Here is a 12,693-nt window from a genome sequence, read left to right as displayed (position 1 = left end):
TTCGCTCCTTCTGAGGAACTTGCCCCAAGTATGTCCCCTGGTTTCGCCTGCCGACACTCCTTCTGAGGAACTTGCCCCCAGTATGTTTCCATAAACCTGTGTGAGCCCACTTTGCCAGCTTCATCGGCCACGTCTCTTCACACAGCCAGGGGTTAAATTCAAAATACTTTGCAAGCTCTGTGGCAGAGTATCTCACCCTGTGGAACGGATGCTGCCCGAAACCACCCAGGGCAGCCTTTAGAATAGCCCAAACGCACCCCTCACTCGGGTCAAACTAAATTCTTAACTTTTTCCACCAGACTCTGTGTACCAGGTTTCTTTTGTCCAGAATAGCCTTCCCACCCTTCTAGAGCCTTGTTAGCTCTCTCTCCTTTCTTTTTATTTATTTATTTATTTATTTATTTATTTATTTATTTATTCATGAGAGATAGAGAGGCAGAGGGAGAGGGAGAAGCAGGCTCCCCGTGGAGCAGGGAGCCCGATGCGGGACTCGATCCCAGGACCCTGGGATCATGATCTGAGCCACCCAGGCGCCCAGCTCTCTCTCCTTTCTGAGTCTCAGGTTCCACTTGCCCTTTGCGTCTGTTGTGCCCCCAGAGCCCTTAATCCCTGCTTCTCTTCTGGCGCTTCCTGCACTTGGCGTCGGGGTTATTTGAATTTTGTTCTGTCTTCTCTCAGAACAGTGTCCCTGAAAGTTGGGGACCAGCTTGCGTCCGTGTCCCCACTTCTCACATCACTCTAGCATGCTTCCTCATTTAGGGGCCCTGGGTGAACACGTTGAAGGGGATTAAGGAATTTGCCCTGAGGCACAGAGAGTGATGTGTTGGAGCCCTTTGTGTGTGTCTTTGAACTGAACTCACCTGAATTAGAGCAGATGTGGGTGAGTTGGGACCGAGAAGGGAGAAGTTACTCACAGCAGGATTGGTTTGCTGTAGCCCTTCCAGTTTTGTGGGTTGGGATTACCAGATGCGTGTTTCCTCATTGGTTTGGTTGTCCCCGTTCAACATTTTTGGACACACAAGTGTAGGTCAGACTGGGCTGGTTCCCGTGAGGCCGTAGAGATGAATGAACATATGGTTCCTGTCCTTGGGAGAAAGCCGAACGTTGAATTTAAAGTCAGGAGAATTCAGGTTGTGTCTCTGCTAGACGGCCACAAGACAGAGGATGTTGTCCAGAGCCCTTAGCTTTTCTGAGCCTCAGTTTTCTTAAATCTAAAATGGAGACGGTTATACTATCCACTCCGAGGTCCAAGGGAGGATTGTAGGGCATGTGACATGTGGTGTCGCCCGGCAGACATGAAATGCTCAAATAGCATTCTCTAAATTGGAACTTACGACCTTGTTTAGAAGATAGGATGTTTACATTCATATGTTGTTATAGAAGGAGAGAGACCGGGTTCTGCTAATAAAATAATACAAAAGTTTTCATGGAACAGAAAGATTACTTCCAGTTGAGAGGATGAGGGAAGGATTAATGGAAGGGTGGGAGCAGCACTCTCGGGGGCCTCGAAGGATGGGTAGGATTTTAGCACGTGGAGATGGTAACGGGTGTTGTGTGTGTTTGGGGCTTAACTCCTGAACCTAGTTGGCAAAGCTTGACAGCACCTGAAGAACAGTTGCAAGAGATGGGGCAGGGAGAAGCTGGGACTGACCGTGGAGGCCCTGTGGGCAGTGCTGAGAGGTGCTGGTGTGGGGGGCAGCTGGCTCCTACTTGGGTCTCACCAGAGTCCCTTTGGCATTGTGCACAGGACAGAATGGCGGCCGGGGCCTGGAGGCAGGGCAGGATCCTAGGGATACAGAGATGGGGTCTGAGCAAGGAGGGGGACAATGCAGAGGGAGAGGACAGGGAGCGGCTCAGGGAAAAGAAACCAACTGATCCAGCCATTCATAGAGACGAGTGATTTCTTCACGAAACAAAACACCACCAGAAAGAAGGCGGCCTTTCATGCCATGCCCGCAGCCCTGCCCGTGCTCGTCCCGCAGTTAGCCTGCCATCTTCAGGGGCGGCGTAGCGCACTGTCTCACGGCTAGTCCTGACCTTTTTTGACAGTTTCCCTGTGGGTGGACATTTAGGTTATTTGCAGATTTTTCCTGTTACGATAGTGTAGGGATTCCTTAGTCACGGGTATTTACATTTAAAATCTTGACGGATGATGCCAGTTTCATTCCAAAAGGTTTTTTAATTTGTATGCACTGGGGCATCTGGTTGGCTCAGTCGGTAGAGCATCCGACTCCTGATCTCAGGGTCGAGAATTCAAGCCCCCCATTGGGCGTAGAGATCATTAAAATAAATGAAACTTGAAACAGTTTGCACTAACATGAAAATTTCTGGCCAACACTAGATATTATTATTATAAATGAGTTAAATAAAAAATGCATGTAGGGTTGTTGTTGTTCCATGGTCCCACGCTTACCACTGTGTCAGGCAGTGGGAATTCCGGGGCTTCGCTGCCGTCTGGTGTTTTCCCTTAATGCTCTGGCTGAGGGGTTACTGTGTCAGTCAAAAGTCAAAAAACAAATGGATAGCGCCCTGTATATTCGCATTCATATTCAGGACTGCACCCTGGCCTATGACTCGTCTCACCTTTCTTGTGTTAGGGGACATTTAATTTTAAGCTTTTGGGGGAAGGGCATAATATACTGATAAACATTTTTGGAAGTTTTTCCTGAGATTTTGGATTTTTTTAAGGATCAGTTCCTAAAATGGGTTAGAGTCTACACAGTCTATGCCTGGGACCTATTGCCAAACTGCTCCTCAGGAAGGCGGCATCCTGTCCCTGCTTCAGCCTCACCGTCCCCACCAGCACAGTGTGGCTTGACCCTACACTTCAGTAATGCAGAAGCACAGCATTGTGGTTGCCTTCGTATTTCTCTGATTGGGTATTTTTTGTCATTTGTGTCCTGTGAATCTTCCATCGTCTTGCCCATTTTTCTATTAGGATTTTTATGCGTGCAGTAGTATACTTTTTTTTTCATTTTGAGTTTGAATTTCCTGGTGGGCTAGTCAAGTGAGTGCGGGCCCCAGAGCCAGAGTTGCTGGGGCGGGGCTGGTTTTAGTGTGTTCCGGCCGACGGTGATGGTCATCGGTTTGGGGCCATGCCTGAGAACCAGTGCTGTTGCTCTTGGTGTGACCTCACTTTGGCTAATGAATTAAAAGCCTCTGACATTTTAGGGCCCGTCACAGTTTAGAAGAGTGCTCAGTACACCTTGCCTCATTTAGCTGCCACACGCTTTTAGGTAGTTCTTGTTGTTACTGGTTATAACTGTCTCTACTATAGTAGTTCTTGAGACTTTCTGTCATACTTGCTGCTTTTCACAAAACATTTGAGCCAGTTTATCATGTGTAGTAGGGTGATTGAAGAAAATAATCTCAATACATTTGGACAGAATTAGTGTGCTTCAGAGGTTACAGAGGGCCATTAACCCTTTCCATGTTTTGTAGGGCAGTCTGGCTTCTGCAGGGCAAAGCCTTGCTGGGCAGCTGTTATTACACAGTTAAGGAACGTGTGTGCTCAGTCTCACAGAGCAAATAACTCTGCTGTGATCATATTGTCGGTACACAAACCAAGGAGGGCAGCGGCTGAGGCTGGGCTTTCTGTCTTACTGCAGTCAAAAGCCTCCTCCTTCCTCCTTACTCAAGCAAACGGTGGCAAATTGTGTACCAGATTAAGACATTATAATGTATTTATTTTTAACAAGCTTTTTCATTATACAGGTAGCATATCATTAGCTTCTTGGAGCAACTCTGTGAGTTAGGTAATACACTTCCTAGATGGGTCGTTGGGGACTGTGGGGAGGCTGCTTAATATCCCAAAGCCTTGTAGCCATTAACTGGCAGAGCCTGGGCTCAGACCCTGGGGTCAGTTTTGTCTGATAGCAGGTGAAGCTCTGGCCGACCTTCTGGACCAGCTCCCGTACTCTGTGTGGTGTGGGGGCAGTGTCGTCCCCATGACCTGGAGGGGAGGGCCAGGTTCCAAAGCTAATCGGGCCTGATTCCAAGCTTACATTATTGGTAGAGTCTTTTTCTTCTACGCTAGAGGTGTTTTTAATCGTTTTAATAGTGGACTTTTATTTTTTAAATAGCTCAAACTTAACTCTTATTTCTGTAGTTTCAAAATTACATTTTAAAAAGACGTAGTAAGTTATATCCAAAACACTTAATGTATGTTTTTCAATTTAGAGACCAGAATAAATACAAAGATGCCGCTAATCTACTGAACGATGCCTTGGCCATCCGTGAGAAAACTTTGGGCAAAGATCATCCCGCGGTGTGTATATGTGGTTCTTTCCTTCTTTTTATATTTCATTTTCCCTAATATATTTTTTTATCCAACTCATTTTAATATTAAACTCAACAGGGAAGGTTTAAGAGCTGCCTTTTCACTAGATGGCGCAGGTAGGACTCTTCACTTACTCAGAACCAGTGCTGAGCTTCGGGGCTGGTGGCTCTGATGTTCAGCCTGTGTCAGCACGCACAGTTACCTTGTTCATCGTCGCCGCTTCACGTGGATCACATACTGTATTTTTTATCCTAAATCAGATTGCATGTACTTCTGCAAATTTTTCTCTAAATTTATATTGTCTTTTTCTTAAAATCTGGCCAGATTTGCAAATAGATCTGTGTTTGGGTTGGCTTTGTGGCTTCCAGTGAAATTAAAAAATCAAGATCACGGTGTTATTGTTGATTGTTTAATTTTAGTATTCTCCAATTTACTTTGTATAATCTGTAGTGTATAGTGAATTGCTCTTTTGCTTTTAACTGAAGTCCTGTTCCTTCACTTAGTGGAGAGCACTTCACTGTGCAACCTGGATATTGATGAGCATGTGATATCTGAAGTCCTGTCTGTTGCTGTTGTTTACCATTCTCTGTTCTTCCCTCTGTGTTGGCAGGTGGCAGCAACTCTGAATAACCTCGCAGTTCTTTATGGCAAAAGAGGGAAGTACAAAGAGGCCGAACCGCTGTGTAAAAGAGCTCTGGAGATCAGAGAAAAGGTGCGGGCAAAGGAAGGGTGCTCATTGTCTTGAGATGCAGTGTTTTAAGTTTTGAGGAATGACCACTGTGGTATATTATGACTGGCCATTTACTGAAAATAACTCATTTGATGAAGGTGGTGGACAGCCCACAAAACACAGGCAGATGAGCCCATTCAGACCGGTGTTTAAGAGGAGTGAGTGGGTGTTCAGGGGCACCTGGGTGGCTCAGTCACAAGCGTCCGAGTCTTGGTTTTGGCTCAGGTCGTGATCTCAGGGTCGTAAGATCGAGCCCTGCATCGAGCTCTGCGCACAGTGCGGAGTCTGCTTGAGATTCTCTGCCCCTCCTGCCCACGCGCACACGCTGCTCTCTCTCTCTCTCTCAAAAATAAATAAGTCTTAAAAAAAAAAAAAGAGTGGGTTCAGTCTTTGTGCCCTCCCGGCCTGATGTGGCCTAGAAATGACTGCAGGAGGAGGAGCTCCTGAGGACTGGACGTGGAGAAGGAGAAACAGGCTTCCCGCGGAGCAGGGAGCCTGATGCGGGGCTCAATCCCAGGACCCTGGGATCATGACCTGAGCCAAAGGCAGACGCTTAATGACTGAGCCACCCAGGCGCCCCGGTGTCATGGGTATTCATGCCAGCCGCTGCAGCCTCTGCTAATTAGGTGTTGGGGAAAATGTGGCTTGTTAATCTCAGCAGGCGGGAGGCTCCGGTGTTAAGTCCAGGCCATGAATGACCAGGGGTGGTATTTTTAATTGGTATTTTCTGTGATTATTTACCAGTAATACTGCGAGACATTTAATTTTTGGCCATATGGCAAGGAATTGGGAAAGGGGAAATAAAAGGGGCTCATCATCAAATTATGCAGGAAAACTTTTCTCATGCCACCGTCTGCATGATATTTATGAATTAAAATGGTCAGATTTTGAGTGCAGAGGACCTCTGGGTCTTAGTGGAAGGTATATGTAGGCTGAATGCAAGAGCTGGAGATTCCCTTTGAATGCTTGCACGCATAGGGAAGAGTCTTGTGTGATAGCTCAAGTCAGAAAGGGCTCTTCCACTACTTGGGGGTCATACTGACATAACCTTTATACAACCATTTCCTGGTTTCAGGCTGTGCATACTAATGCCCCCTGTGCCAGTCCCCGTGTGGGGTTACTGTAAGGATGAAAAGTTGAGAGTATGTAGGGAGATCAGTACAGTCTCCTCCCACCTGCCAAGAGTATGAGTTCTGGCTGTTTTTCTTAGTGCAGAGCACGGGACTGTGAGCCTGGACGTGGGCACAGCCATGTTTGTGTTGAGAAGGACCCTTCTCATAGTGGGTGGAGAACGGACTGGATGGCACTGAAACAGATCGGCGTTTCTGATACACACTTTTTTGTTCCCAGGTTTTGGGAAAGGATCACCCCGACGTTGCCAAGCAGTTAAATAACTTGGCCTTACTGTGCCAGAATCAGGGCAAGTACGAGGAAGTAGAATATTATTATCAAAGAGCCCTCGAGATCTACCAAACAAAACTGGGGCCCGATGACCCCAATGTGGCCAAAACGAAAAATAACCTGGTACGTGGACAGAGGTGCAGTCTGTGGGTAGAGCCAGAACTGCTTCCTTTTTTGAACTCTGAGCTTTGTTTTGTCATTTAACCTGTAGATAAGAATGTGTGTTTCATTTACATATGAAGTTACTAAGTACTTTATTTTATTTTAAGGCATCCTGCTATCTGAAGCAAGGAAAATTCAAGCAAGCAGAAACACTGTACAAAGAGATTCTCACTCGTGCACACGAAAGGGAGTTTGGTTCTGTAGATGGTAAGGACTATACTACCGCTTCTAAGCAGACACGGTTGTTAGGATGCATTAAAAATGGTGATTTCCAGCTGGAACTTGGTAATACCCAAGTCATCATCATATTTTTAAGGTAGAATTCAGTTTGAATTTTAGAAATGATTTTGCAGATAGCGCTGAGAGGAGAGGATGTGGCACAGTCTGAGTGGTCATAGGCTCATTCATTCATTCATTCATCTACCATCCAACACAGTGAACACCTGCATCCTTGCCCTGGTCACCAATTACTCAGTGGGGTCGCGTGCCTTGTGGTCAGGGGTGATGGGCCACCTGCCCCACATCTCTCTGAGTTGCCCTCTCCAGAGTCCAGGCTTGCTTTGTGCAGAACTCAGAGCACCAACTCCAGAAAGCCTCTCTGGAGGCACCAGCACTTCCTGGAATTATTCTGTTATCCTGGTTCTCAAATTGCCGGCAGGGACCAGAAGTATCCGCACCACGTGTGACCTGTCAGAAATGCAAATGGTTGACCCCATCCCAGGCCTGCTGGGTTATTTGTCTAAAAGAGCCAAGGCCTGTCTCCATATTCCTTAGGTACTTAATATACAGTTTTGGAATAAATATAGGATTTAAAGTGCTCAGTAAAACACTGCGTGTGTATTACATAAGGCATTTCCCCCCTGCATCAGGTGTTACTTAAGGCTTTCGGAATGAGGACAGTTGTTACTGCTGTGCAGGAAACCTCAGGATGCGTAGGGAAAGAGGTTTTGCTGAATGTGTTCATTTATAGAGTTTCTAGAAACCACTTGTGAAAAATCTTTGAAGCGTGTTAGGTTTTTTTTCCCTCTGTTAATAAGTGGAACAGTAAATCTCTTTTTATTCTCAGAACACAGTAATGCCCCAGGCTCACCATTGTGAGCATGGATTCCGTTTGCAGTTGTTGTGGGCTGGGGCAGATATCCTCACCTAACTGCAGAGGCCATGTGGATTTTGTAGCGATTCCAGGGCATTTCCTTAATGCTGCTTTTAAAAAATTCTGTTCTTGGGGAATACTTATTCCCTTATGATTTGCTAGCTGCTTTTTGATAAAAATAGTAGCATGAAGTCCAGTTGAGTTCTAGTTAAAAGCAGTTTTCCTGTATTTGGATTTGCCTTCCATACAAATGTTTAAACATAGGACAGAAGTCATTTTTTCTTTCAGCAAGATGCAGAAGTGTCCTGTTGCTGTCAGCGTGTGACCTTCAGTCTCCCAGGGGCCTCTGCTGCTCACAGTGCGCACACTCAGTGCGTCACCTGCTGGGTTGTCTGGGAATCATGCCCTGTTAGCTTGCTGTGCACTTGGCTGTTCTAGCAATAGAATTATTTCAGTAAAGCTCTGACTGCACTCACAGTACTATTAGTAAGCTTTATATACCGTTCACTCTCCTAGAACCAATATTTGAAATGGGTTTTCATTTTCTTCTGTGACACGGCAAGTGATAATCATACGACTAGCTATGTACTAGTCTTGCCGAGAGGCAGTCTCAGTGTGTAATCACGTTTAATTTTCTGAACAGTCCGGTGAAGTGGGTCAAACCTTTACCCGTTTTAGGAGTGAGGACACTGTAGATGAAGTGACTGGTCCAAGGTTTGGTTGTTAGTGAGTGGCTGGACCGGGTGTGAGCACAGGTTTCTTCCCCTGGAAACTGAAATAGGTCCTCATTGTGAGAATCCTTGAAAATTCATGCAGAGATAGCACGTGAAAATCACCAATGATTTCAGCACCTAGATACATTTTTTAACATTTGTCTTTCTGTGCTGATTGATTTACATATTTAAAACCATATTTTACATATAGTCATGTATACTTATTTTCCCTACTTGTACCTCAGGTATTTTTCTTTCTTTCTTTTTTTTTTTTAAAGATTTTATTTATTTGACAGAGACACGGCGAGAGAGGGAACACCACAAGCAGGGGGAGTGGGAGAGGGAGAAGCAGGCTTCCCGCAGAGCAGGGAGCCCGATGCGGGGCTCGATCCCAGGACCCCGGGATCACGACCTGAGCCGAAGGCAGACGCCCAACGACTGAGCCACCCAGGCGCCCCACCTCAAGTATTTTTCATAGCATAAAAATTTTTCAGAAATTTCACTTTTGAGATTGCTTGTTCTCCATGGTGTGGGCACACTGGTTGTTTAGAAACTTTAGATGGAGTGGTATGGTTAAGGTTCTCAAAAGTTAAGACTTTAAGAGAATATTGATTAGTATCTTTCTCCACTTTGCTCCCGGCATCTTACCCTTTTCTTAGACTTTTGTTTAATGCTGCCTTTCTCAATTTCTAAATACTGCCCAGCGTTCTGTGAGCATTCTAGCATTAGAAGTCTCATCGTAGGGGCCCAAGCGTTTGTCAGCATCTTTGACGGCTGCCTGCCCTGTGTAGGTACGTTGGATTGTGTGTCTTCTGTTGACAGCGCTGCATGTGAACGGCCATCTGCTTATTTCTTCTGCCCTCATAGGCTCCACCGTGAACTTCCTCTGTCCAAGTTGTAAGAAGTAACACCTGAGAAGGATCACATGAGAAACAAAAGCCTTGCAATCATTGAAACTTGACAGCCTCTACTCAGTGGGCCCTATCATGCTTCAATTTTATAGTATGTTATTTTTTCTCCCCTAGATGAAAATAAACCCATTTGGATGCATGCTGAAGAAAGAGAAGAATGCAAAGTAAGAATACACTGTTTTGGGAGATTGTCTAAATTGGATATATTGCTTTAAAGATAATTATTCACTTGTTATATTTTAGGGAAAGCAAAAGGACGGGACATCTTTTGGAGAGTATGGCGGCTGGTACAAAGCCTGCAAAGTTGATAGGTATGTCTTTTTTTCTTTAAGATTTTTTTTTATTTTAGAGCAAGAGTGAGTGAGTGAGCAGGGGGAGGGGCAGACAAGGAGGGAGAGGGACAAGTGGACTCCACGCTGAGCGCAGAGCCTGACACGGTGCTCGATCTCACAACCCTGAGATCATGACCTGAGCTGAAATCAAAGAGTTGGATGCTCAACTGACTGAGCCACCCAGGTGCCCCGATAGGTATGTCCTTTTAACTGAAGAAACAGAACTGCCCTGGAAGGTGCTAGTGCTTTAAGGGCAGCTTGTAAATGACTGAACGTGGAAGTTCCTCCAGGTGGTGCGTGTGCACAGTCCCGTAACTTTGTAGATGAGGTAACGTACCTACACACAGCTCACTGAAGTATAGGTAAAGCACAGGGTCTGTCTGTTACGGAAGAAGAACTTACTAGAACTTTACAATTAAAGTACTGTAGAAATTTCAAAAATATTTCTCACAAACTTATGTCTGTTAGTGCTTTAGATTTTGTGCTATTGATAGTAGTTGTTCTAAAACTTGTATTTAATAGTTCTGTGTATCCTGTGCTTTTTTACAGTCCGACTGTTACAACTACTTTGAAAAACCTTGGGGCACTTTACAGACGTCAGGGCAAATTTGAAGCTGCAGAAACATTGGAAGAAGCAGCCATGAGGTCCCGTAAACAGGTCAGTGACCTGCCTTCTGTTTTTAACTCACCTGTTAGACCTTTGAGTGTAATGACTCTTTTATGTAACTTGTCGAGAGCTTGATTTAGAAGTAGGAAATATTTAATATTTTAGTTTGCGCAAAGAAAATTATATTGTTTAAGAGACCGTAACTATGACACCGAAAGCATAAGCAGCAAAAGAAAAACTCGATCAATTAGATTCACCAAAATTAGAAATGTTTGTGCGGGGCGCCTGGGTGGCTCAGTCGTTAAGCGTCTGCCTTCGGCTCAGGTCATGATCCCAGGGTCCTGGGATCGAGTCCCACATCGGGCTCCCTGCTCAGCGGGAGGCCTGCTGCTCCCTCTCCCACTCCCCCTGCTTGTGTTCCTGCTCTCTCTCTCTTCTCTGTCAAATAAATAAAATCTTCTTAAAAAAAAAAAAATGTGCGTTTAGGACACTATCAAGAAAGCGAAGACACCCACAGAAATGGGTGGGAGTATTTGCAAATCACATCTGATGAGGACCTAGTATCCAGAATATATAAAGACGGAAGGATCTCCTAGTTTAAAAATGAGCAAAGGAGCTAAATAGACATTTCTCTGAAGATGGCACACGAATGCCCACAAGCACATGAAAAGATATCAGCGTCCTTCATCATTAGGGAAATGCAAGTCAGACTGCAGCAAGATACCACTTCACACCCAAGAGGATGGCGCGAATCAAAAAGCAGACAAAGTCGCAGGTGTGAGGGACGGACGGAGCACTGGGAACTCCCCGGTGCCGCCGGTGGGGGTGTAGTTGGGTGGTTCGGACCCCGTGGCTGCTTCGGAAGGTAAACGTACAGCTGCCGAAGCGCTTTCCTCCCTCCGCTGAGAGGTTGTAGTTAGGCTGAGATGCTGTTTGTGAGGAAACGCGGAAAAGGCCTACTTGTTGCCCTGTAATGAGGAGGTTTCAGAGTAATGAGTAAATGTATTGCTCTGCATGCGTGTGTGTGTCCCTGTGTATAAACAGGTAAAACTATGAAGAGGACAGGTGTGGTTTCGGTTTCTATTTTGAGGATTGGAGAGGCAGGTGTGAGTTTTTCCCTTCCTCAGTGGTATAGATGTCGGTGCTGACCACTGTTTGGGATTAAAATTACCCACATATGCCTGAGAATTCTTCTCTTTCAAAAGAGTCCATGCGAAATGATGAGAGCAGACCCGGTGGATGTGGTAGCCCCGGCAGAACCCGTCTTCGGTCCCGTCATCCTACGGGGGTCTTCTGACTCTGGAGGGCTGCGTCGGGGAGAGAGCGCCCTGGGGTGTCGGCAGCCCTGCGGGGGGTCTGGCTGTGCGTGCGCCGCCCTGGGGTGGAGGGCGGCTTAGGCGGTCTTGGTGCCCACCTGGTTCTGGAGTACGGTGGCCACTCATCTACAGGAGTCGTGCCCACAGTTTGGGCTTCGTTTTCAAGTGCTGGGATGGTGTGTATGAAACGAGCCGAGTCTGGGGGATCAGGAGTTGTAGAAATTTGTTTGTTTTAAAGATTTTATTTATTTATTTGACAGAGACACAGCGAGAGAGGAACACAAGCAGGGGGAGTGGGAGAGGGAGAAGCAGGCTTCCCAAGGAGCAGGGAGCCCGACGCGGGACTTGATCCCAGGACCCTGGGGTCATGACCCGAGCCGAAGGCAGACGCTTAACCATCTGAACCCCCCAGGCGCCCGGTTGTCAGCCCTTTTATCTCGGTTTGGCTTTTTTTCTTTTAAAGATTTTATTTATTTATTCATTAGAGACAGAGGCAGAGGGAGAAGCAGGCTCCCAAGGAGCAGGGAGCCCGAGGTGGGGCTCAATCCCAGGACCCTGGGGTCATGACCCGAGCCGAAGGCAGATGCTTAACCATCTGAGCCCCCCAGGCGCCCCAGGAGTTGTAGAAATGTAAAGGAAGGTTGTCTGTGCTCTACCGGGAACGGTGTCCTCCTGCTGGGTGAGGACCCACAGTCGGCCTTACCGTCAAGTCACAGCGGTACACCGTGTGCCGGAGGGGTGTGCCTTTCGAGGAGGACACTATGGAAGTTGGTACCAGTGCCGTACTTGCCCCAGCTGCTGGGCTTAAAATCCCAGTTAGAATATGGAACGTGTTGCGTCTGGGTCATTCGAACTGAAACGCATGTGGAGAGCAGTCTCTGCCGTGTTGTAGCTCAGCGATGTTTTAGCTCGAGCGTGCGCGGGCCCTCCGTGCCGAAATGAGGTGAGAGCTTGTAGCTCTCCTTGCTCCCTGATGTGGGCGGGGGGGGGGGGGGCGCGTTGGGCGTTTTCCCAGCATCCTTCCATGAGACTTGGCAAGCAGAGAAGTGGAGAGAATTGTACGCTTGTGTGCCTGCCTCCCAGATCCCGTCATGAATGTTCATTGCTCTCGGGCACATCACCTCCATCGCTCTGTCCACCAGGCCTCTT

At 46.7% G+C, this 12,693-nt stretch overlaps 1 protein-coding gene across 9 annotated transcripts in view; it reads left to right on the top strand.

Annotated features, from left to right (window-relative positions):
- Positions 1 to 12,693, top strand: part of KLC1 (kinesin light chain 1) — a 56,578-nt gene that overhangs the window by 26,276 nt on the left and 17,609 nt on the right. For 8 of the 9 annotated variants that reach the window (XM_021679879.2, XM_044917743.1, XM_021679874.2 and 5 more), the window contains exons 6-12: positions 4,180 to 4,267; positions 4,890 to 4,991; positions 6,360 to 6,533; positions 6,680 to 6,779; positions 9,404 to 9,453; positions 9,533 to 9,600; positions 10,171 to 10,279. In XM_021679879.2, coding sequence (XP_021535554.1) covers positions 4,180 to 4,267; positions 4,890 to 4,991; positions 6,360 to 6,533; positions 6,680 to 6,779; positions 9,404 to 9,453; positions 9,533 to 9,600; positions 10,171 to 10,279 — 691 coding nt within the window. The remainder of the gene's footprint in view (positions 1 to 4,179; positions 4,268 to 4,889; positions 4,992 to 6,359; positions 6,534 to 6,679; positions 6,780 to 9,403; positions 9,454 to 9,532; positions 9,601 to 10,170; positions 10,280 to 12,693) is intronic. The other variant, XM_044917742.1, reaches the window with a different exon arrangement.

This window comes from Neomonachus schauinslandi, chromosome 9 (genome assembly GCF_002201575.2).
Source record: "Neomonachus schauinslandi chromosome 9, ASM220157v2, whole genome shotgun sequence".
NCBI lineage: Eukaryota > Metazoa > Chordata > Mammalia > Carnivora > Phocidae > Neomonachus > Neomonachus schauinslandi.
The sequence above is the reverse complement of the archived record's forward strand: the minus strand, read 5'-3'. Positions and strand labels throughout refer to the sequence as shown.